The sequence below is a fragment of the Ceratotherium simum genome, chromosome 20 (genome assembly GCF_057802395.1).
Source record: "Ceratotherium simum simum isolate JZ-2026a chromosome 20, ASM5780239v1, whole genome shotgun sequence".
Lineage (NCBI taxonomy): Eukaryota > Metazoa > Chordata > Mammalia > Perissodactyla > Rhinocerotidae > Ceratotherium > Ceratotherium simum.
This window is the reverse complement of record NC_141919.1, coordinates 22,557,828-22,582,917: the sequence shown is the minus strand read 5'-3', so window position 1 is coordinate 22,582,917 and position 25,090 is coordinate 22,557,828. Positions and strand designations below refer to the sequence as shown.

The 25,090-nt window shown below is 43.8% G+C and overlaps 1 protein-coding gene across 7 annotated transcripts in view; it reads right to left on the bottom strand.

The window, feature by feature from the left end:
- Positions 1-1,829: 1,829 nt before the first annotated feature.
- Positions 1,830-25,090, bottom strand: part of KANK1 (KN motif and ankyrin repeat domains 1) — a 201,550-nt gene continuing 178,289 nt past the window's right edge. For all 7 annotated transcript variants that reach the window (XM_087444526.1, XM_087444527.1, XM_087444528.1 and 4 more), the window contains 9 exons: positions 17,141-17,338; positions 16,375-16,483; positions 14,911-15,153; positions 13,439-13,526; positions 10,219-10,438; positions 6,648-6,790; positions 5,794-5,994; positions 3,457-3,555; positions 1,830-2,861 (listed from right to left, as the gene is read on the bottom strand). In XM_087444526.1, coding sequence (XP_087300652.1) covers positions 2,799-2,861; positions 3,457-3,555; positions 5,794-5,994; positions 6,648-6,790; positions 10,219-10,438; positions 13,439-13,526; positions 14,911-15,153; positions 16,375-16,483; positions 17,141-17,338 — 1,364 coding nt within the window. In that variant the 3' untranslated portion in view covers positions 1,830-2,798. The remainder of the gene's footprint in view (positions 2,862-3,456; positions 3,556-5,793; positions 5,995-6,647; positions 6,791-10,218; positions 10,439-13,438; positions 13,527-14,910; positions 15,154-16,374; positions 16,484-17,140; positions 17,339-25,090) is intronic.

Sequence of the window (25,090 nt, the reverse complement as noted above, 5' to 3'; positions counted from 1 at the left end):
TCACTTAAGCCGGAAAATAGGATCAGGAGTCTCCAGTCCTGGCCAGCCTCACTTGAGGCCCTTGCCCAAGCGTCCTGCCACGAATCCCTTTATGGACTTGTGCCTCAATAAATCACCACTGCGCCAATGGGGAGACTCAGGCTGGTTTACGCAGTGCGCCAAGATCCCAAGATCAAAAGCATTCTAAGTGCCCCGTGTTAGCAGAGCAAACAAGGCACAAGCCAGTATAGGCACCCAGGAGTTAGATACTGCAGTCAGATATTGCATCAGACCTCCCTCCCAGAGAAAACATTGGTATTCTTTTTCAAAATTTAGCACAAGAAATCTGCAGTGCAGCTTGCAGATGTAGGAATTCATTTTCTCATGCATCCACAATATTAGTGCCTTCCTTTCTCAAATGGAACAAACAACATTCCCAGGACCGCAAACCGCCTGAGATACAGCCCTCCTGCTCAACAGGCATGGCAAGCCATTAAGGGGCAGAAAGCTCATGGCCCCACTTTTCTTCAAACACAAACACTCTTTCGCTTTAATTTATTGTGCTATTTCAGGTCTGAAGGAACTTGGGCTTGAATAACTATCTGAACTGAAATTTAGCCCAAATCCCAGAGCTGGCAGATCTGTCCTGGGAGAGAAAGAGCCGCTCATGACTCCAGGTAGCTGTGACCTCACTTTCACAGTTCATGGAAGAGGACGGCCCTTCTGCCCCAGAGGCCTCTGGCGTGGTCCTGGGAGAGCGTCTGTTCCCACCCCAAGTTGGCCTGCGTTGCCAGCACTGCTTCTCACAGCTCCTCCCAGTTCTCCTCTAAAAGATGCAAACCGCTGAGCCCGTGAAACAGGCTCTCCAGTGCAAGCACTGCGATGACACACCTGTTGGAAAAATCTATTCTCTGGCCTGTTTCTCGAGCTCAGTAATGAATGAACAAATGAAAGGAAGGAAGGAGAGGAGGAAAGGGCAGAAAGAAAGGTTTAAGAAAGGCTCAGTGATATTTCTCAACGCACCTGGCTTTCACAAATGGCCTGGGTTAAAATACACCACCAGCAACTGTGCCCAAACACCTAGTTTGCATTTTGGCTGCCATGCTTCTTCATGTTAATGAGATGGACTCAATCCCTTTTACTTTTTTAAAAATGACGTGAAAACAGGTAGTGTTGGGCCAACAGCACGCTGAAATCAAGAGTCTGTCCAACTTCACCTCTCCTTTCTCATCATTACGGTTTCAACCACTCACCCAGCAGTTACCCCCAAATTAGGATCAAGGACTAGTGCTTCTACACCCGAGAAGAGTTAACTCATCAGCTCCCCTCGGAGATTACCTGTCTGATGAACTGTTTGCCTAATAAGGTCTTTTTTTTTTTTTTTGGTGAGGAAGATTGACCTTGAGCTAATATCCGTTGCCAACCCTCCTCTTTTTGCTGAGGAAGGTTAGCCCTGAGCTAACATCCAAGCCCATCTTCCTCTATCTTGTATGTGAGACGCCACCACAGCATGGCTTGATGAGTAGTGCGTAGGTCCCCGCCTGGGATCCGAACCAGTGAACGCTGGGCCGCCAAAGTAGAATGTGCAAACTTAACCACTAGGCCACTGTGCTGGCCCCAGCCTAACAAGGTCTTAAATTTCAGACTCATGATGTGCAACCCGAGTAATGAGCAGAGCTGTGGAAACGGAGACGTGCTCTCGGAAGATGTCTTCTCTTGTCGGAGTGCAAGACCAGCGGACCGAGCACCCACCCTCCCTGTGCAATCCATCCGTCAGCTCTTGCTGCCGCTGCTGTAAGTCAATAGGATTGGGGCCGACAGCTGTCAGAGATGAAGCAGGGACAAGCAAAAGAGCTTAAGGAAATTTTATTTTGAAAATATGGCAAGAGTCTAAGGCACTTCAAACATTTAAATACATATGAGACCAAAGTAAATGTGACATGGTATAAAGAAATCCATAAATATGTGGAGAACTACACTATGTTTCTCTAGAGGCAAATATATAGCCAATTCCTCTAACAATTCAACCTTTATCATTAGACAGTTGTGCAATTATTAATAAAAATATATGGTAATGTTACATGTAGTTCTTCACGTCTTTCATCACTATGGAATATAAAAGTCGAAAATACTGTGTCAATTTTTTATAGATACCTTTTATATAAAAAGTCATATAATACATCCACCTAGATAAAAGCAACTGAAAAGATTTCCTTTTCTAAGTTTTAGACCTTTTGAGAGTTCCATCTTTTATTTTTAAACCAGAAACCTACCAGCCCAAGCCCAAGTTACTGATGATCAAAGTCATCTCAACTTCCTTACTTCAAAATAATAAAGACAAAAGAAAAATCAACAAAACCATCCTGGAAATGGAATTTTCGAAGAGCTTTCCAACGGTTACGCATTTTGTAAATATAAATACTTGTGGAAAATTTTAAAAGCACCACTCAAATGAGAACCTGACGCTTCTCAGCAGTGGTGGAGGGTGGAGAGAAGAAAGAGAAGTTGCCCACTTGGGTCAGGTTACAGTTTCCTACAACTGTACATAACGGAGCAGGGGCTCAACAGCTACAGAGACGGGGTAACGTGTGCCCTGCCCAGAGGGCAGAGGGCCAGAAGGGAGGTGGTGTGTGCCCGGCTGGCAATTTCCTGCTGGCACAGCTTCCACTGTGACAGCTCCAGCCTTCAGCCCTTGGCTTTCTGCGTTCTGTCTGCTGGTGAGCTCAGGCATAACACATATACATTCAGTATTTGTCACCCCGACAAGAACAATTAGCAGCTTAATGGTGGCATGTAAATGGAGGGCTATTTGCATAAAATCAGTCAAATGAACCTCGATGGGTGGGACCAGGAGATGTCTTCCTTCCAAGCCTAGGGGTGCCCTAGAGACCAGGAAAGGAAAAAAACTGGGGGTTAATAAGTGACCTCAGGCAGATGCGTCCTCTGTGACATAGGAACTCTGTCCACCACAGCTGACAACCACCCATGAGCCAGAGTGAGGAGAGCTGGAACAGAGGACACAGGCCCACCAGTGGGAGCAGCTCTGGAGCCAGGTGGGCTCAGCAGTGCCATGTCCAGCTGTCCTGGGAAGTCAACTTCCCACTAAGAGGGGACTCGGGGACCATAGGCTGCTGCTCACTGTCTGCTTTAGGAAAAATGCCAGGATCGTGGCCATGTGTATTCATGGGCTCAGGATGTGCCATTTGGATAATTATGCCCAGAATAAACCCTTCATGTGAGGGTGTGAGAGCATCTGTCTCCTGAGGACAAGCAGGAATCCAGCCTCTGCTGTGCTAACCATTAGCACTCCTGGCCTTCCGGGAGGGGCAAACATGATGAACTCTTAAGTTCTAGACTACAACTTCCATTTTCAGAATGATTGCAAAACCTGCGTCTCCTGTAAACTCCCCGAGGAAAGGGGCCCACCAGGCTGGTGGACGTCAGCCTGTTTGCAAACGCCAAATGCACAGCACTGACCGGAGACTGGGCTTTAGCGAAGTTGACGTGGGCATAGAGAAGAACGGCGATGTCCTTGTGTCCTGCTTCCAGGGCTATCGAGAGCGCCGTGCTGCCATCCTTAAGACAAGATGAAAAGAAAAAGCCAGGTTGGGTTTCCTAAACTCCCAGACAGCCAAAAGGTAACAAAACAAAATATCCTCCAGCAATGGATAAAGTTCCCCAAATGCAGCCATTTGCTCAGTCCAGAAAAGGAAGCTTTTCTGGATCTCTAGGTGCTAAGGATACAAGGATGAATGAGGCACAGCCCCCAGGCTAAGCACATCACAGTCAAGAGGAGCATCACACGTTCCCTTTGTCTCTGCCTCACGTGGTTAGAGTGTAGGTCTGCACCCCACGGATCCTGAACAAACTCAGGCTGCCCAGGAAGAACGCCTAGCAACCATTCTGCCACCAGCAGGGGGCAGGGGAAGCAGATGCGGGTACAAACATAATTTCGTTTCTTTTTTTCTTAAATTACAAACGAGCAGGCAAGGACCTGATGCCCTGCAATCTGCCAAAGATCTCTTAACTTTCCTCTTGGGGAGGGAGCTGATTCTACAGCCCGAACCACCCCTGCAGCACGCTGTGAGTAACATCTACATGTAAGCATGGAATCCTGCTGGTTTGCAGAAATGTATCTTATGGAAATACGAGAGGAAACACTGAATGTGGGAAAGGAAATACGAGAGGAAACACTGAATGTGGGAAAGAAAAGTTTTCAGTTAAATGTTTGGTTTCCATTAAATTGCAGGGACTTAGATGGATGTAAAGGAGCATCAAGGCAAAAAACTGCCCAACTTATTTTCTGTCTAGTCTTGGAATAGGATTCCCTTCCGGTCACTCCCAGCAGGAAACAATTCGCATGTGGTTTGAATCTTAGGGTCCTTCCCTCCCACTCTGTGAATTCTGGGAGCTGCATTCTTCCAAAGGCCAGCTGGATGCCCTCCTGGGATAAGGCAGTAGACAATTAGCCGAGGCGACTAGGATTTCTGGACGTCACTGTGGCTTTCCGGCCTCTTACAACTATATCTACAAGCTGTTCTTTGCTGAGAGTAGAAGTAAAAGCAAATAAACAAAGAACCTGAGACACAAACTGTTCTTAAGGAACGGTAAGTTGGAAACTCTCCCTGGGCTCCAGCTCCAGCGGAAGGTAAGGGAATCTGGTACAACCGCAGCTCCTGCGCCCTGTGCAGTTCACTGCAGCTGCGGAAGCCAGGCAGGCCCCGTCCAGTCAATCCCTGCGCTGGCTGGCTCTGCCTGCTGGTGTGGGCCCACCAGGATCTGAAGTTTAGTGTAAAAGAGGATGTTTCCCCTCTAACTTTTTAGTGTTTTGAGCTGAAGGAAGCTCTGGTCCAAACCTGTGCTCCACAGAAATAAACTTTCAAAAACAGAACCAACCCAGCCTGACCTCTGTGACCTCTGGACCTTTGAACCACATCACCATCCAAATGCTAGTTCCTGTGCCTTGCCTGTCAGCCCTCCTCCCTTTGGCCTGGAGACATCCGGAAGAAGCAGTTTTCCTTAGGATGTTCCCCGGTCAAGGGGTTATCTGGGAATGGGGACAGCTTGGGAACTGGGAGAAGAGATTAGAGTGATGATGCTGGGAACAGTCACAGCAGGAGTGGGAACACGTGCTTCAAGAAGCCGAGAGAGCCTGGATCCCCTCGCCAAAGAAATGTCACAAGTTACTCACTCTGATGGGCCTGAGTGAAGGGGACACCTGCCTTCCGTTCATTGGGGTGGGAAGGTGATTCACTGTAATATTAACTAGTTCTGGTCACCCAATGACCCCAGCTTGTAACGACTAATAATCCAGATTTCCAAATGGACTGGGGACCTGGTCCTCTCTTCTTAGTGGACTGGGAAGTCACCTGCAGTGAATCTGATTCTGTATTGCAAACCTGTTTATTCCCCTTGTAAGCACAGAATCCTGCTGGTTTGCAGAAGTGTATCTTACGGAAATACGAGAGGAAACACTAAATGTGGGAAAGAAAACTTTCCAGTTAAATGTTTGGTTCCAATTAAATTGCATGGACTTAAATGTACGGTTCTCGTACACGCCCATCACCTTCGTCCCTGGATGAATTTTGGGGTGAGGCCTATTTTTCTGCCTGTGGCTTTAGTTAATGGGAATATTACTTTGCACACAGTAAATTCTGCCAGGCTGGCCCATGAAGGGAGATGGCCTGGATGACAACACGATCCCCAAGGAGAATCAAGGAGGATTTGCTCTCTCCCCTTGGCCAAGCAGCCCTCACAGAGGTTCCTCCGTGTCCCTCCAGGCCCCCGCAGGGAGGCCCCAGAGAGACAGCTTACGTTGTCCTCCAGGTGGCCGTTGCAGCCCGGCTGAGCCAGCAGCAGCTTGACGATCTCCACGTGCCCGTGCTCGCTGGCACACATCAGGGCGGTGGAGCCCTCGTCGTCCTGGACGTTGACGTCAGCCCCACAAGCCAGTAGGCCCTTCACCATGTCTATCCGCCCGTGACTGACTGCCAGCATGAGGGCCGTCTGTCCCGCCTGTGGAAAGAAATGACAGGGGACTCAAGAGGAAGTACTGGGCTGGCGGGGTGTGGCCTGTAGTGGGGCTGTGCTGGGGGGCAGGGGAAGAGCGAGTGTGATGACAGAGGGGAAAAAGTGGATGTGGAGTTATTTAGGGCTGGGTGGCGGCAGGCAGGGAGAAACCAGTTTCTCATGAGCTATGAGCTAAGATCGTCAAGTAATGAGTCAACTTTTCCCTTTAGCTTGGAGGATCTGTCGCATTATAGCAAGGAGCTGGAAAGCTCACAAGATAGTTAAAAGTCACACTGTGAACATATCTGGACTAGGGGCACTCGGTGCCTGGCACGAAGACAATACAATCTGGAGACAGTCAGGAAGCAAGAGTCACAGGGTAGATGGTGGGAAGTCCAGTCACTTACATGCACTCTGACTCACAGTTTATGTGCACGCTGCTCCAAACAGAGGCGATGCAAGGCAAAGGAGAGAGAAGTTTCCAGTGTGAAGTTTAAGCCAGTGTTTCATTGGTGCGTTTGGTCATCAAGGACCGCCAAGCAGCCGCACGGACTCGGGGCTGGGCCAGCGAGTGAGTGCTCAGGGGCAGGAAGTGTGGCGTGGGCACCTGTGCAGGTCAGAGCTGCGTCAGCATGAGCCAAGGAATCGAGTGCGCTCACCTGGCTGGCTTTGGCGTTGACGTCTCCGCAGCCAAAGAGTTCTTCTACGACCCGCATGTCTTTCTCCGCTTCCACAGCAGCAAGGGCTGCCAGCATGATGGGGGTGTAGCCCGCCTTGTTCTGGTGATCTACGTTACACACGTCTGCAAAGACATGAATGTCTTTAGGGAGAAGCCATCTCCTCATGGCAGCGGTTGTCCCTGTGACCTCAAGGTATGGTGTTTGGAAGAGCCCAGGGAGCTGGCCTCAGGTGCTCCAAGTCCCAGGTGACTTGGAAGGAAATGTGAGAGATGTTTTCATAGCGAACACAAGAAAAAAAATTTTTTTCTATTTCATGAGCCCAGAAGCGACAGTAAGCTTTCACAGCACCTCCTGTTTGCAATTGGTGATTTAAGTGCAACAGCCTGGGGGTCTGGGAGGTTGTTCTGAGTAACGGTTGCTTTGAAGAATGAACAATAACACGGGATCAACACATTAATCTGTGTTGAGGAAATCACTGCTTTGGAGTGAAGAAGGCAGTGAGAGCTACCAATGAAAGAAGGATTTGTAAAGGCTTGTGTATGGAACACTGACTATGGGGTCACCCACTGAGAAACCACTACTCGTTCTGAGCCCAAGTTTGCTCCTCTGACTTGTTCGGGGCCCTCAGAAGCAGAATCCCCATCACATGACACCCAGCTCGAGGAATCGTGGTCTGAGAGCAGATGCAGTCAGTCTGCTAAGAAACTGCCAGGGACTAACAGACCCAATAAACCAGACTTGTCCCATTCCTATAATTCTTAAGGAGTCTTTAGGTGCTAAATGATCTTCTAGGCATTTTAAAATTCCTTCAGCACTTTCTAATAAAATGAAAGGAATGAGAGCGCAGGAAAGAAGCTTTATGTGTGACCAAATATAGTTAAAATGTTTAGGATGTTTCCATCATAAGGAGCGAGAAAAGAAAATATCATGAAAACTTTCCTTGAGTTCTAAAGCAACCACATACTAGGGACATAATGGCCTTTACAATAGTGCATGTTTTTTTCTTTTCTTTTTTTTTATGAGGAAGATTAGCCCTGAGCTAACACCTGTTGCCAATCTTCCTCTTTTTACTGTGGAAGATTGGCCCTGGGCTAACATCCGTGCCCATCTTCCTCTACTTTATGTGGGATGCCTGCCACAGCATGGCTTGATCAGTGGTGCATAGGTCCGCGCCTGGGATCTGAACCTGCAAACCCTGGGCCGCCGAAGCGGAGCATGTGAACTTAACCGCTATGCCACGGGGCCGGCCCCACAATAGTCCATGTTTTTTAATGTAGAAAAGGAAAAAGAAAAGAAAAAGCTGTGTGATGGAGAAGTAGAGGAGCAGACGTGCTCTTTGAGGCTCCTCAGCATCTCTGATGTTCAGTTCTGCATAGATGCTGCCGTATCCTAGATTCACAAACACACTTTATGGAGCCACAAACTCAGCCTATAATGGTGAGCAGTAAAAAGTTAAATAACTCCAGAAAAGTGATTAACCAAAACCATCCAACAATGGAATTAAAATCATTTAATTAACCAAAATATCTTATCCATGCAAATTTTCCCAGGGAAGATTAAATTGTTACTTTCAGGAGTAATCCTGAAATCTTTTTTTTTTTAGCTTTCCTGGATATTACCTACTTCTCTGTTTAAACAATCACTTGGGCTGACAGCAGCACCAGCTCTGTTTATAATCCGGAAAGTCTGAAGGGAGGGAGGCTTGGAATTCCCTCCTGTAAGATGGAAGCAGTTTTATCCTAACATGGCCCCTAAACTGGGAATAAACAAACTTAGAAGAGAAAAAAGGATAAATCTGCTTGGTTTCTTCTCTGCATTAATCCAATATCCCCAAAACAGAGTAGAAAAACTTGGACAGTTGGCTGAAGAAGCAGTATGGGACAAGTGGACAATTGAGCTGCATATTCTAAACCACATGCTCATGCGGTGTTCTCATGAATTAGACTCAGGTACTGTGAATTCTCTATCGTTTGCACACTAGAAGTAAAAATATGTCCTTCAAAAATAAATAGAAGGAGGGCTGGCCCGGTGGCGCAAGCGGTTAAGTGCGCGTGCTCCGCTGCGGCGGCCTGGGGTTCGCCAGTTCAGATCCTGGGCGTGCACTGACACACCGCTCGGCAAGGCATGCTGTGGCGGCGTCCCATATAAAGTAGAGGAAGATGGGCACGGATGTTAGCCCAGGGCCAGTCTTCCTCAGCAAAAAAGAGGAGGATTGGTATCAGATGTTAGCTCAGGGCTGGTCTTCCTCACACACACAAAAAATAAATAAATAAAAATAAATAAATAAATAAATAGAAGGGATTTGGAAACTGTATGTACCACTGGGCTGGCTCCATTTGAACAAAAAGTAGAAAGCTCACTATTTCTCAAGGGCACTTTCTATGTAGGTCCCCCTCACTTCATGTTTAATACATCCATTGGCTATATTCTGGGATGGTAAGTTCCAATTATAAACAAGAATTTTCACTGTTCTCATTACTATGGTTCAGATGTAAGAAGAGCACTTTCTTTGCTCTATGATTCCACAGTAACAGAGTGTATTGTGCCAGGAATGGTCATGATTCCACCATAAGCTATTACAGGGACTTTGCTCGGTCCCCATCTTTTTTTTTTTTAAAGATTTTATTTATTTTATTTTTTGCCCCCAAAGCCCCAGTAGATAGTTGTATGTCATAGCTGCACACCCTTCTAGTTGCTGTATGTGGGACTCGGCCCCAGGATGGACAGGGAAGTGGTGCCTCAATGCGCACCCGGGATCCGAACCCGGGCTGCCAGCATCGCAACGCGCGCACTTAACCACCAAGCCACAGGGCCGGCCCTCGGTCCCCATCTTGATTAACCGCACACCTCTGCAAGACAGCTGGATGGGGGTCATGGAGCAAGGACAAATCCAGCAGCCCACAAACACAAAAGCTGTGACTCTGGCCCTGTGAGTAGCATTCTGCCTCCTGAGAGTGAATGCACCAGGCCTGGGTGATTCAGCTCAGGAGGGAACCTGAGTCATCTTCATCACCAGGGATATACCTTGCTTGAATGCAGCTGAACCGCAGCAAGAATATTCTCAAAACCACCTTTCAAAACAGATCTGGAATCCACGTCATCTAGTTCTGTTGAAACCTCAAGCCTCCCATGAATGATTCAAGAATGATATTCTTGCCACGTCATGTAGAAGAGCAACGAGGGGCCGGCCCGGTGGCGCAAGCGGTTGGGTGCGCATGCTCTGCTGCGTTGGCCTGGGGTTCGCAGGTTTGGATCCCAGGCGCGCACCGACTCACTGCTTGGCAAGCCATGCTGTGGCGGCGTCCCATATAAAGTGGAGGAAAATGGGCACAGATGTTAGCCCAGGGCCAGTCTTCCTCGGCAAAAAAAGAGGACGATTGGCAGATATTAGCAGAGGGCTGATCTCCTCACAAAAAAAAAAAAAAAAAAAAGAAGAGCAACGAAAAGGACTTTAGGATGGTCACAGAACTGTAGAGCGGATCAATCGGCTTCTTTGAGATGAGTCACGACCCAAGCACTGTGAGACAAGAGACTGAGATAGCCAACATACCCGCGTCCAAGAGCAGCTTCACGATCTCAAAGTTGGAGTGGGACACGCTGTAATGCAGGGCCGTGTTGCCGTTGCCGTCCGCCATGTTGATGATGTGACGGAGGACGTCCGGGGAGATGGCCTCAAAAGCTGCTATGTAGTCCCCCACCATGGCCGGAATGGCTGACTTCTGACTAGACACGCGGAACCACTCGTGCTGGAGGGTGTTCAGACAGAACCTCTGCCAAGACACAGAGCGAACGGCATTAGTTCTTCTATTAATAGACCTTTCTGAGTCCTAACTGGAAGCCCAAGAAACCAGGCCTTTTATAGTCAAAGTGTATGCAGTTAGAATTCACTCTCAAAAAACAACTAATGAAACCCAGAGCCCTCAGAGAAGCTTCAAACTCCCAACTGAAACATCCCTCCTGATTTTAAACCACATACATATTCTAACTTTTATAAAAGAGGCCAGATAGCACTGTGCAAGAGCTATACTACTGAGGTTCAAATTCTGGCTCTGCTATTTAAGAGCTGTGTGTTCCTGGGGAAGATAGTCATTCTGTGCCTCAGTTTCCTCATCTGCAAAATGGGGATAATAAAAATACCTTTCCTTCACAGTGTTTGTGATGAAGACAAATGAGGCAATACATGTAAAACAGGCCTGGCTCCATTTATTATTGAACTATTAATAATACATAGTTAGCTGGCCTTGCAAATGATTTTCATAGTAATCAAGACAGAATAAATTACTTAACCCATACTTAATTATGCTGCTTCCTTCCAATCCAGACCACCCTCAGCTCTTTCCACATCTCCACAGCACTAGGCTGGGAGACCATAAACGGGTAGGCTACTCAATTCCCACTCCAATCCCAAATACAAATGTCTAACGAGGGAAAGGGAATAAAAGCAGGGCTGAAACTAATGACATTTGTCATTAGGATCAGCTGTATCTGTCATTAGCCCCACTTGCCTTCCCTTAGGCTGTGGACACAGGAACACAGCATTTGTTTCATGGATGATCAAGTCAAACTCGGACCACATGAAGTTCAGGGTAGACTGGGCACAGCCAGCGCCGGTGATGGGGATAACTACAAGACTTGTTTCATGAGCTCTCTTTTATATGAGTTTACCATTCATTTGTACTTTGCTTACTCTTTAAAAGTTTAAAAATAAGTCAAAGAAAGAAGGAAAGCCTATGTCAAAACCAACAGAACCTAAGTCGTCCTCTTTCCATAGAAAAGATGGGGCTTGAATTGTAGAGTTTCCATCTCTATCTTGCTGCTACTGATTATTCAAGTTTTAGTCAATTCAGTCATATTTTGGGTCACCTGATGAAAAGGGTCTAGGCCAGGAAAGAATTCATCTAATTTTTTCTTTACTTCTGCTCACTCTTTTACATATTCAGAATTCTATTTCTCTGGAATCCTCACAGAAGGAAGGGAAATTATGTCATCTGGGTGTCTTAACTCTGTTACTGTTAAATATGCAGTATCCATTATATCCTGCTGGCATTGTGATCATTCACATGTCCACTACTTTTCACAGCACAATACTTTAAACACTTTTTCACTGAATGAATATACAATTAACAAAAAATGTACTGATCCCGGAGCATGTGCCTGACGACACGCTTGGCAGTTCAGGGCCGCAGAAATGTTAAGTCCTCTCTGAAGACCACATAACCTAGTATTTTGAGAATAGTACAAGAAAAGGTATATTATGGATATAAAATCTGGGCTCTGAAAGCACCAGTTTTAAGTTCAGGTTAAACCTAGTGGGAAATATTAACACTGCAGCAGCATTTCATGGTTTTACTATGTGTGACCAAGATATAGACAGGCATTTAGTTTATACTGATGGAGTTCAACATGGAGTTCTACATTCTCCCTAGGCCAGGAATTTTATTTAGTATTTCCTTCTGTAAACATCACTGCCAGGCTCCTTTTTGAGGACACTAATTGAATGTCAAGACTCAGCTGGCTCTGATAAATTTAGGTTTCTATAGCAATATAAACAAATATAAGATGCCATAATTAAAAAAAAAAGATGCCATATAATAAGGAAATATGATTTAGTTGGGATAAACAAAACATGGACCAGTACTCAAGATAGGTATAATGAAGTCCCAGCGCTAACTAGCAGCTGCCACTCTAGACAAGACTTGTAATCTTTAGGGCCTCAGTTAAAGCAGGATGGACCAGAATAGAGTGGCCTCATGGGCCTGTGCACCCACACACTTCTCATGCCTGTCACAGCCATCACCAATTCTTCTTCAGATTGTGTTTCCTGTATGAGAGGAAAACTTCACCTGTCCAGTGTTACATAATTTCTTAAGTTCCTTCCAGTCCTAACATTTTGGTTTCGTAATTCTATAATTTGTGACACTTAAAAATCAACTTTCTCACTAGCTGCTAAGTTGTTATTCAGCATAAAACTTCACATTAAGTCTACCACTAATATGCGAAGATTCAAATGCACATTACTGTCTAAAATAACATGAGATGCTACATTTTCTCAATGCACTGAATAGGGCTGTCAACCAGAGGGTTGGTCTGACCTACGAAAGAAGCTGCACACCAAAACTTCACCAATGCATGAGAGAGTGACACACTTGGCAGTGACATCAGATTCACCATCGCCATAGAAACATTTGTTCTATGTTGTGCCATTCACGCTCACTAAGGCAACCATCAACCTCGTTGCCGTCTGCTTCTGAATCTCTCAAACTGTGAGAGGATGACAAGTGCAGTTATTTCTATGTTTAAAAATAGTGGCCGCCTGCATTCCACATCAGAACATAATATGCAGTTTCATAATTGAAAGGAATGCTGACCTTGGCCCAGATAGGTTTCTTTGAAAAACATGTGCTAACTTAAAAAAAAATTCTGGGATTCTGTTCCCTGGATCACAAGGTTCTGTAAGCAGAAGCAGAACTTGTAGAAAGACGACACCTGACTGCAATTAGCCCTCTCTTCCATGTGCAAGTATGTGCCTTGCAGATGCTCCACCCCCAAGAAAACTACAGGTTAGGGAAAGGCATCCGAAGTAGGGCCTGAAGGAAACGTTCACGGTGTGATCCAGAAGCAGGGCAGCACCATGCTCACTCTGGCCACACATGCTAGAAACAGTTTGGGAGAAAGGCATGCAGCTCTGGGACAGACTAGGGATGCCTCGTCAATGGTGTCCACTCGGGGACTTGGTAAGACTGGGGACCATGTCTGTAGGTCAGACTCACCATATCCTTGCTGGTCAAAGCTTTAGGATCATTTATATTATTTTTCAGTAAGTTGCATGCAGACAACATCTTTTCACTTAATTCATACCTAAAAGGGGAAAAAATAAAAGAAAGAGAGCTCATGATTGGCCAAAAAAGAGAAGGTCTTTTTATCTCAAACTTTATAAGCCTCTAAAAGACAAGAGGCTCCAAGTTGGCCTCAGTAGGCTCTGGTGGTGCAAGGTGCTGGCCTGGAGGTAGTCTGGGCATCCAAGGATGGATGCTACCATACAGAGCCAACGCCTCCAGCCAGAGCGTGGGTCTTTTCAGGAGGGGAGGCTCTTGGCTTCACCAGTTTGGCCTTTATGACACTATAGAATAACATATGGAGATTTTTCACTCCTTTTGTTCTAAGTTCATAAAAATATTTTTACTCTTACGGGGTTGAAAAGGTCTGAATTACCACATATCCATTATGCTGCTCAGTAAACCACACATCTGAACTCACATTTGGCGACTCAGGAGGTGTTTGTTTAACCCACATGAAAACACAAAATTAAAAATCAGATGATAAATGGTGTATAAATTATATCTCAATAAAGCTGTTATAAAAAACCAGATGACAAGAGATTGAGCCATTTGAAAATAATTGGAAATGTAAACTAAAAACACTTACCTTGTGTTAATGCAGTTAAACTTTCACTTGCCGAGTTAAATAGGCGTAAGTTTTCTGAAATGTTCTTTTTATACTTCACAGAGTGAAAAACCATACTGAAATTTCCATCTGTTCTATTCTCTCCTGTTTTATAAGCATTGACTCCACATTTGCTAATGGTCTTTATAAAATTTACTACATTTTTAGGTACAGGTTTCAGCCAACTAGAGTGTTTATTTGATATTTCAGCTGCTGTTTATGATATTCCCAAATCCATTCTTGTGGTGTTCCTAATCACTCAGTGAGCAACAAAATATGGACGTGTGACTGATTACATCATCTTTACAGTAAACGTAATTTTTGGTTGAAGCCAAAAAACTATTCTTCTCACACACAATGATCCTGTAATAACTGTACTGACACCCGTATCAAGATAAATGGCTACAGATAAAATCTGAAACCTTAAGAGAAATGTGCCGGTCACAGGGTGTTCAGACAATGGAAACTTTAGTGGTACTTAGTTTTGTGTATGGCGGCTCCATATATAAAATTAGATAGCAAATACAGCTAAAAAAAAAAAAAACAAAGGAGACAAGGTATCAAGCCATTCTGTCTGCTACCGTAAGAGATCTAGGAGTTATCACCTTCTGCCCTTGTATTTATTACTATCACGGCAAGATGGACGTACCTGAGGAACAGATAAAGCTCAGCTTTCCTTTGGAGATTGGAAAGACCAAACAATTCGATACAACTGCAAAATCTCCTAACGGGCCAATTCTACTGCCAAAGTACATTAAATGTGGGAGGGGTAAAGGGAGGGAAGGGGAATGTACCACACCTCTCTCTGATTTCCACCTTCTCAGGTTCACATTCTTGAACCTGCATTTCATCTTCCACCCTGGCAGACTTGAAACCTTCAACATTAACTGCATGGTGCCCTTCCGCCACTGCCCGAGTGTCTTCGTCCTCCTCTTCCTCCTCCTCTTCCTCAGGAGGAGACTCAATGACATCACACTCGTCATCTGACTCTGAAGAAGAGCTTTCATCTGAGCTGGAATCATCACTTGAAGTTGTTTCATACCTAGGTGGCAATTGGGAGTTCAGGAGATGCAAGGTGTGCCCAGAGAGACCCAGTGATAGAAATTTTTATGAAGGGGAAGCTGCTAACTGACTCCAGAAATTTCACCAGTGGTTTTAGATCTTGCACTTAGAAGGTCAAAGTAAGGTCTATTTAAAAAAGCCTGGTAAGCCTGGTGGTTTTGAATGGGTTCTAACTTAAAAGGGATAACCTGGGTTGCCAACTGGTGTCATATACCACTTGTAGGGAAAAGGAAAAAAAAAAAAAAAAAAAAAAAAAAAATATATATATATAGCACCTCTGGCTTAGTATAAATCAAAGGAAACATTTTACGGAAACCAGGTCTGCAGCTGTTCATTTTTTCCCTTCCTTTTTTTTTTCTTCCCCTTTCATTCTTCCTATTTTGCTTCATTAAGTCTCCCAGTGTCAAGGTGAACAGATTATGTAAGTAACCGATAGTTCCTCTGGTACATGTCCTCCAAACCCTGGGCCACAGCGCCTAACAAAACTTTAAAGATTTGGAAAATAGGCACCATTAAGTTAAATGTTTATGGTACACTTTACTATAAATATGATTTCCACTAATTTTGCACTATTGCATTCTTGTCCAGGTTGTGTGTCAATTAATAGATTAATTTCTTTGATTCAATTGTAGGAGGATAAACAGACTTAACTATTTACGTGGGCCAGTTAGAAGAGACGGATTAAACAACTAATCAACATTCATTTAGAAAGCAAAGCACTGAGGGCATGGCTAGGGTACTCTTCAGGTGAAAGGCCCTATAATTTTGTTTGTAAACATGGAGAGCTAAGCAAAACCACCCATTTTGAAGGAGTGGATGACTATCACTGGCCCATGGGGTGAGGCTCTCAGTCTCTTTCTGTGGGTTTCTGCGTTCTGATACAGGGAAGTACAAGTTGTCCAACAGTGCGGGAAACCTGCTGCCTGCTGCTTTTGTTGAAGACTATTCTTTTCAGATCAGAGGTGAGAAGATGTAAATCGCCCAGCTTCATCAGGTATCCTTTTAAGAGTGACATATCCTTAAAGATAGCAAGGAGAGGAGAGAAGAGAAGCCCAAAGGCACCTTTCTGAGGAGGGAATCTTCCATCACCAAGATGTGGCAGCATCCCAGACTAGGCACCTTTAAATATGACTTGAGTATGCAGGAGGCAAGGGAGACAGACAGACCAGGTATAAATGATAGTACCACCATCTTTCCTTACCCTCCATTAACGCCAATAAACTGAAGATTCTTTTTCGCTCCGTTTGAATCTTTATTACCATCTTTCTTCTTCATGATGGACTTCAGCGTACTTTCATTATTTGTACATACTGCAAAAAAGTGAATCAAGGTGATAAAAATTAACATAACTCATACCCTTACAAGTTAAGTGAATAGGTAATCTTTCTTTGCGTACATTTATTTTTTTTCCTCATTCATGTAAATATAGATCTTGGCACATATAAATGAGAAACTTGCACAAAATCCATTGGAAAATTGTGTGCATGCAAAGAAAATAATTCAAAGTTCCATTAATACGGTTCTTTAAGTGGACAAAATCTCCATTAGTACTTCCAGACATAACAAAAGCAGTGACAACCAGCATTTATATCTGGCTTTACTGTTTAGAAAGTGATGTCGTGTCTCATTTGATCCTCAAAAACCATTTAGGCACTAAAATAGGGATTGTTCTTCTTTTTCTTCAGTTGAGATAACCTGGAAAAAATTTATGCCTGGCAGACTGTGAAAGAGTGAAATGCTATTTAAAATATTTCATAATTCACAAAATCAGGTGAGTTTTCTGAAGGGGACTGCACAGCTCTTGCTTGAGTAATCTTAGTTTAAAGATATTCGAGGCCTACCTTCCTAACAGTTAGATAATTGTTCTTCCAGGTCAGTTTATAAGGCACACTGACATTAGATTGGAATGTGGCGAGGCTGGCCCTAGAACCCTGATGCTGAGGAGGACTGTGAGTGAGGAGGGTTACCGTCGAGGCCAGCGGCGATCTGGTCGTCTGTCAGGTTCACCGGAGACAGCGTGCCCTCCTGAGCGGGGAAGGGGTCCTGGCTGCCGATGGGCCTCCCTTCTGCAGTTCCCGCCTCTCGCTCATGCTGGGACGTCTGGGTGCTTAAGGGTCCTCCTGACTGAAGGCCTCCACACTTACAGGTGTATTCCAAATTATTTCCTGTCAGGAGGGAGAAGGGTGTAGAAGTCTGTGATGCTAGGATCAAACAGAATGGGCTACACAGTTTAAAAAAAAAAAAAAAAAAAAGATTCTTGCAACCCATCCTTTTCTCAAGTGCTTTCCCTGTGTCTTCTTTTCACATAAATGGTACCACTATCCAAGCCACCCAAACTCAAACCCTCAAGGCCTCCTGACTCAATCTTTCTTTTTATTGCCACATCTGGATCTGCCAAGGCTTGTCATCCTAACCCCACAGTGCCTCTTCTTTTCTCTCTGTTCTGGCTGCCGCCACTCAGTCTTCGTCTGGGCCACCACCATAGCATCCGGAGTGTCCCGCTTCCTTCATCCTCCCACTCTTGCACACTGCTGCAGAGTAACAGTCCCACTTAGCTCAAATCCCACCATTACTCCAGCTAAAACAAAACCTGAGCAAACCTCTACAGCTCCCCACCGCTCAGGAAACGTGGCCCACACTGCTTAGCCAGATATGCTAGACCATCCGTACCCTGCCACCAACTTATTACCTCTCCAAGTTTATTTCCCACTATGCCTGTGGTCCTTTTTGGGACAGGGACTGCATCCCAGCAGACGGAACCACTCCTAGGGTAGAGAGTGAGGGTCTCTTATTTTCCTGACATCACACCTCAGCCTATGCTCTTCTCCTACTGGATGCTCCCTCCTCCCACTTACACATGGTCGAACCCTCCTGTCACTTCCTCTTCACAGCCTTCCCTGATCTCCCTAACTACAAATAACTGCCCTTGCTTTGAACTCGCACAGCCCATCTTTCAGACCCTCTTACAGGATCCATGACACAAGGGTCTAGATGATTCGTGTGACCGCCTCAGACTCCCCTCCAGTCTGTAAATATGTTGAGGGCAAAAAACAGTTCTAATCAACTTTGTTTCTCTCATTACATCTACTAGGTTGCTTTTACATATGTTAGACACTTAATATTTGTTCACTGACTGAAGCAGAAAAATTGTATTAAGTAATATTATGCAATTGATGTATATAGGGATATCACAGAATTTTCAATGTGGCTGACATGGAAGATGTTTACAATATATGGTTAAATGAGAAAAGCAGATAATAAGATTCCATGTATGGCATGAACTGATTAAAACATTAAAATATACACACCTATACAGAAAAGTTATCTGGAAGCTATGGTGATTTTAACTTTTCCCTGTATTTGTCATTTTTTTCTATCATGAATGTTAACTGTGCTCAAAATAACTCACTAAAAAAGAATAAAAAATTCTCTGACTTAGCAATTTGATTTCCAGAAATTTTATCCTAAGGATGTACAACAAGATATAGAAGGATGTTTACTGTTTCCATGTGTAAAACAATAAAAAGAGGCAGCTATCACAGCCTGCCAAGAAGAAACTAGTGAAATAAGCTCTGGCACATTTATACAAAGGAATTCTATGCAGCCATTAAAAATGTTGATGTAGGTGGACCTTCATTAACATAGAAAGATGAACATAATGTGTTAGTGAGTTTTAAAAATAGGTTATAAAATAGCATGGAGAAAATGAAACTATTTTGGTAAATAATTATATTTATATGTATAGACAGAAAAAGTCTAGAAGGATATACAACAAATCTGTTGGACCCTGCTTTTCTAAGGATAAGGAATTATAGGTTGTTATAATTTTTTTCTTCTTTGTGTTTCTATTATTTCCTAATTCAGGCATTATAAACATAAGTTACTAATATAAATAAAAAATTTAAATCTACCCACAATATCATGTGATAAGAATTTGATCACAGCTTTCTCTCTTTTAAAGTAAAGCTCTGAAATCTCTTAGATCCTTAGAAGAAATTTAAGTACTGATTGTATTTGGAGGCAATCAGAAGAAAAAGTACTATGATAGACTCTAAAATTGTTCTCTTCAAACTTCATTGTTCATAAGAATCATCTAGGATAGTTGTTAAAATGCAGATTCCCAGGCAGGTGCTGCCAGAAAATCACTCTGTTGAGCTGGGATGGGGGCACAGTGATGGGCATTTCTGACATCCCCCACTGACCCATCCACAAGGGACTCTGATGCAGTGGCCCACTTTGGAAACTACTGGTTTAAAACAATGACATTCTAAGAAAAAAGGGTGGAAGGAGGCAAAATGTTCAAAGTAAGGCATTAGAGATCATCTAAATTTTAATTCTCCTTTATCCAAGCTAAGAATTCTGAAGGCCACAGAGGTTCAGCGACTTGCCTGAAGCCACAGAGCTGGACTAGAACCCACATTTCCTATTCTGTGAACAGTACTCTGTCCACTAATCAACAGCACAATGTTCCCTCCTCTAGCTCTGTAGGCCTGGGGAGCTCCCCAAGTGATTCCTTCACAAATGCACCTCCCTTCTCAACATACACACACAATACTGAGTGCAGCCCTCCAAATAACATTCAATGCCCACATGACTGGATGTGTCCGCCTAATTGCAAATGTGACTTACTTTAGGCAAAGTTAACAAAGTGGGGCATTTATCTTCATTCTTCCTTCAACTTCATTCGTCATTACTCTGAAATTACTGCGCTAACCTCCAAAAAGTTTTAGGAGTTAATCTACGAACGCCAGAAGTCTTCCCAGAGAAAGACTTTCACTAAGTATTTTCCTATTCAAGAACCAACAATGACTTTTAAAATGCAAACGCATTAACAGGGCCGGCCCCCGTGGCTTAGCGGTTAAGTGCTCGCGCTCCGCTGCCTGCGGCCCAGGTTCGGATCCCGGGCGGGCACCGACACACCACTTCTCCGGCTATGCTGAGGCCGCGTCCCACATACAGCAACTAGAAGGATGTGCAGCTGTGACATACAACTATCTACTGGGGCTTTGGGGGGAAAAAAATAAATAAATAAATCTTAAAAAAAAAAAAAAAACGCATTAACAATTTTTATTAGTATTGAAACCTTAAACATATACAAAATTAGACAACAGTATAATAAATCCCTGTGCTCCATCACTAGCTTCAACAATGATCAGAGCTCTCTGGTCTCATCTATACTTCTGTCCATCTACTCACACTGGATTATTCTGAAGCAAAAGCTAGAGATCCTATCACCTTCATCCATAAATATTTTACTATATATTGCTAAAACAAAGAATTCTTTAAAAATAATTATAAGGCTAAAACTATCAAACCTAAAAAAGGATAATTTCTTAAGATTATTGCATATTTGGTGAATATTCAAATCTCTCCAATGGTCTCTCAAAAAATTTTTTATAAGTTATTGGAATCAGAATCCTAGTCACATATTTCCATTGGTTGTTATGGTTTTTAAGTCTTTTAATCCACAGGTTCTCTTTCTCTTTAAACATATCTTTAAAAAATATTTGTGAGGGCCGACCCTGTGGCTTAGCGGTTAAGTGCGTGTGCTCTGCTGCTGGCGGCCCAGGTTCGGATCCCGGGCACGCACCGATGTACCGCTTCTCTGGTCATGCTGAGGCCATGTCCCACATACAGCAACTAGAAGGATGTGCAACTATGACATACAACTATCTACTGGGGCTTTGGGGGACAAGATAAATAAATAAATAAAATTAAAAAAAAAAATTTGTGAAAGGGCCGGCTCGGTGGCATAGTGGTTAAGTTTGCGTGCTCCGCTTTGGCGGCCTGGGGTTCGCAGGTTCAGATCCTGGGCGCAGACCTACGTACCACTCATCAAGCCATGCTGTGGCAGGCATCCCATATAAAGTAGAGGAAGATGGGCAGGGATGGTAGCCCAGGGCCAACCTTCCTCAGCAAAAAGAGGAGGACTGGCAACAGATGTTAGCTCAGGGCTAATCTTCCTCACCAAAAAAAAAAAATTTGTAAATTGAGGTATAATTTATATACAATAAAGTGCACAGATTTTTTTTTTTTTTCGTGAGGAAGGTCAGCCCTGAGCTAACATCCATGCTAATCCTCCTCTTTTTGCTGAGGAAGACTGGCTCTGAGCTAACATCTATTGCTAATCCTCCTCCTTTTTTCCCCCAAAGCCCCAGTAGATAGTTGCATGTCATAGCTGCACATCCTTCTAGTTGCTGTACGTGGGACACGGCCTCAGCATGGCCGGAGAAGCGGTGTGTCGGTGTGCGCCCGGGATCCCAACCCGGACCGCCAGCAGCGGAGCGCGCGCACTCAACCGCTAAGCCACGGGGCCGGCCCAAAGTGCACAGATTTTAATTGTGTCGAGTTTGACGAGTTTTGGTAAAGGCATATACCTATGTAACCACCATCTTAATTAAGAGACAGAACATTTCTAACAACCCAGTAAATCAACCTCCCCGCCACACCCTCACCCTCACCTTTCCCAGATAATCCCAATTAGGGGGACACATCCGGTCATGGGAGCATTAAATATTATTTGGAGGGCTGCATTCATATTGTGTGTGTGTGTTGAGGAGGCAAGTAGATTTGTGAAAGAATCAACTGAGGAGCTCCCCACGCCTACACCCAGAGGCAACCATTTCTCTTCACCAGAGCTAAGTTTTATAAACTAGGGCTTTTTAGAACTTCTGCAACTGAGGTCCAACCCCTCCCTCAGGCATAATGAATGTGGACAGATTCATCTTGCCTGTGAGAGTTTTTACTGCTTAACTACTCTACCCTCTCCTACCTATTCAGAGTGGTCATGTGACTTAATTACTCCCACCCTTGTGCACTTTGCTAGATCGTTCTACAGGCCTGGAATTTCAGCATCCTTCACCAGCTGAATTCTAACCATACTCTTTTCAAGGCTAGGCCTCAATTCTATTTCCTATACAGTCTTCTTCCTACACTATTGCACAGGGGTCTCTTTTTTCCCTTCACTGTCCTGCAGCTCTTACTATCCAGACCGAAATATGCCCTGTCCTCTGTCTTCTTGGTTTCACGTGTGTCATCCTGGTGAGAATGTGAGCTCCTGAGTCCCTCCATGCTACATTCTTACTTGGTGTCCTCTTCAGAGCTTAGAGCAGTGGTGGACACCTTTAATAAGTGCCTGTGTAATTCAACTGAAAGTCACGGGGATTCTGTCAAGGCTAACTAGCAAGGCAAAGAACAACATTAAACGTTAAACTAGTTCTCATTCGCTGAAATCAGAGGGAATTTGTCACCTTTATTGCCAGAAAATGTTTTTCAGATGGTGCTGAAACTCTGGCTCTCTTCAATGGCCCATAAACAATTGTCTGACCTCGATAAGGACCCATCGTAGTTATAGGGCACACATAAAATGACACGTGCACCGGCTTAAGACTCTGACAAATGACGGCTGTGTTCAAATAAAAAACAGCAAAAGTGAAGCCGAGAAAGCCAAAAATAAAGTGGCCAACAAAATTCAGTGGTCTCAACCCTGGCTGCCCTTTCGAATCACTGAGTTGCAGATGGGGCTTTTAAAAATGGGGATACAATAAACTCTCTGCAGGTGGGCCCAAGTAGTAGTATAGTTTTTAAAAGCTCCCCAAGTGATTCTAATGTGCAGCCAGGATTGAGAACCACTGAATTAAATTAACCAATATAAAACTTGACTTCTGAAAATAAGAGGTTCTACTTTGCTCTGGTTTCAATCCATCAACTTGGATCATGTGAATTCTTAGGAATTACTGGTGGTTTACTTAACAGCCCTGGACCACTAATGGTAGAAGTCCATGACCAACAGCAAATGCTACCCAAACAATATGGGTAAAACAAGAGGAGTGACCACAAAACACCTTCAGAATTCTGGTGCTTCCACCTAGACGCTCAAAAGTCCCACCAGGTGGCAATGGTTTCCACAGACACCACTGGTGAGTCAGTGAACAGCAGTGGGCAACTGTGCAGTCTTCAGTCATTGACTCAAACTTATAACGGCCATTAACACCAAGAAAGCATGAGCTTCATTTTACAACTTGACCAGCTTTGTGATGACGAAAAGTGACAGAAATCACAGTGTTCTGGAAAATAAGAGCACCTTTGAAGCATTAATTCTAATTCTAAAGTACACTTAGTGTTTAATATATGGATAATTATACTAGCTACGGCAAACTGTAATGAAAAATAAGTAACTTGAAATGAAAACTTGTCTTACGTTCTTGACTTTAGAAATGTTAAAAGCAAACTCGTTGATAAAAAAATAATTCAGTGAAAAATAGAGCTGGTGGACTTTTAAAGAACTCACCTTCTCTAGTTTCCTCTGTAACATTTATCCATAGAACGGATATTAGTTGGTATATAGCAATGTGTTTCTAAATTGGTTAGCAAGTTGATTTTTAAAAATATATTAAAATGGATTTAAAAAGGTGCTCTGGGGGCTGGCCCTGTGGCATAGTGGTTAAGTTTACATGCTCCATTTCGGCGGCCCAGGGTTCGCAGATTCAGATCCTGGGCGTGGACCTAGGCACCACTCATCAAGCCATGCTGTGGCAGGCGTCCCACATATAAAGTAGAGGAAGACTGGCATGGATGTTAGCCCAGGGCCAATCTTCCTCAGCAAAAAAAAAAAAAAAAAAAAAAAGTTGCTCTGTTCAGATATTCCAACTGTTGTGGCATGCTAACCCATATTTTTTACTTATAACACCAAGTGCTTTCTGAAAACACAACCATGAACAGTGTGGCTAGCTAATTAACCATGTTACTGTGCCACATTTTCAGCTAGACATTCTGATTTGATGTTTAAAGAACATCTAGCTTACCCGTCAAGAAGAGGTAAAATTGAAATTTCTGAATCACTATGGAGGCCATTCAATCATTTAGGTATTTTCCAAAGTGTAAAAGAATTTAAAGGGATCTGAAATAATACTTTTAGTTTTTCCATAAAGAAAAGGGCTTGAGCATGAATTCACCCTTTTCAGCCCACATGTTGGTTTGGGGAACAGACATAGAGATTATTCATGAAGGATCACTTTCTTTTTTAGTACATGTTACTTTTAGGGGGAAGTATGTAGCTCTAATGGAGGAGAAAGGACAATCCCCTCCTGTTTCTAGGCTCACCTCTCAGAACTCTGCCTAAAGACCAATGCATGTGGCCACCAACAGAAACACTCAACTTAAACTGGAGATAAAAAACTTAAATGTTCAGAGCTGCAGTTTAATAATTCCCACGGCCATTTAATATTTTCCTGGGAACATACTGGACAGCTGTCATGAAAGGATCTAAAAATGGGTACTCAGAAATTAAAATGTTAGAGTGGATTAAGAATCAGATTCTCCCTTACCATGACCCCACCCACATTTAATTACACACCATCCCAAGACTTGACCCAGAAAACCCACACTGAGAAGCTGCTTTAACTGCAGTTAGGTTAAGCAGATGTGCTCGGTGTTCTTCCAGATATAGCCAGGTCCTCCTCTCTTCCCTAAACTCATCTCCTCCCTAGACCTCAGAGGGCTTGACTGCAGCTGAACTCTTCAAGCACTCTCTATTTGCATGTTATTTGGTGGCTAATGTATACCACCATAGGTTATCATTCAGATTTCTGGGATCCATGTCTTGGCTTCCCAATTGGATTGCAAATTCTTTAAGGTACAGACCACTTTATAGTCACGCACTGCATAATGACCTTTTGGTCAATGATGAACTGCATATATAATGCAGGTCCCATATGATTACTACCATATAACCTAGGTGTACAGCCAGAATTAAATCAACATGAGACAGATTAACAGGAGAAAAAACCCCAGAAGTTTAACAATATGTATACATGAAGAAACCCAGGAAAATTGAGTAACTCGCCAAAATGGCTGAAGCCCTCTCCTTTAATACCATCCTCAGCTAAAGACTCAAGAAGATATTGGGGGAGAGGAGA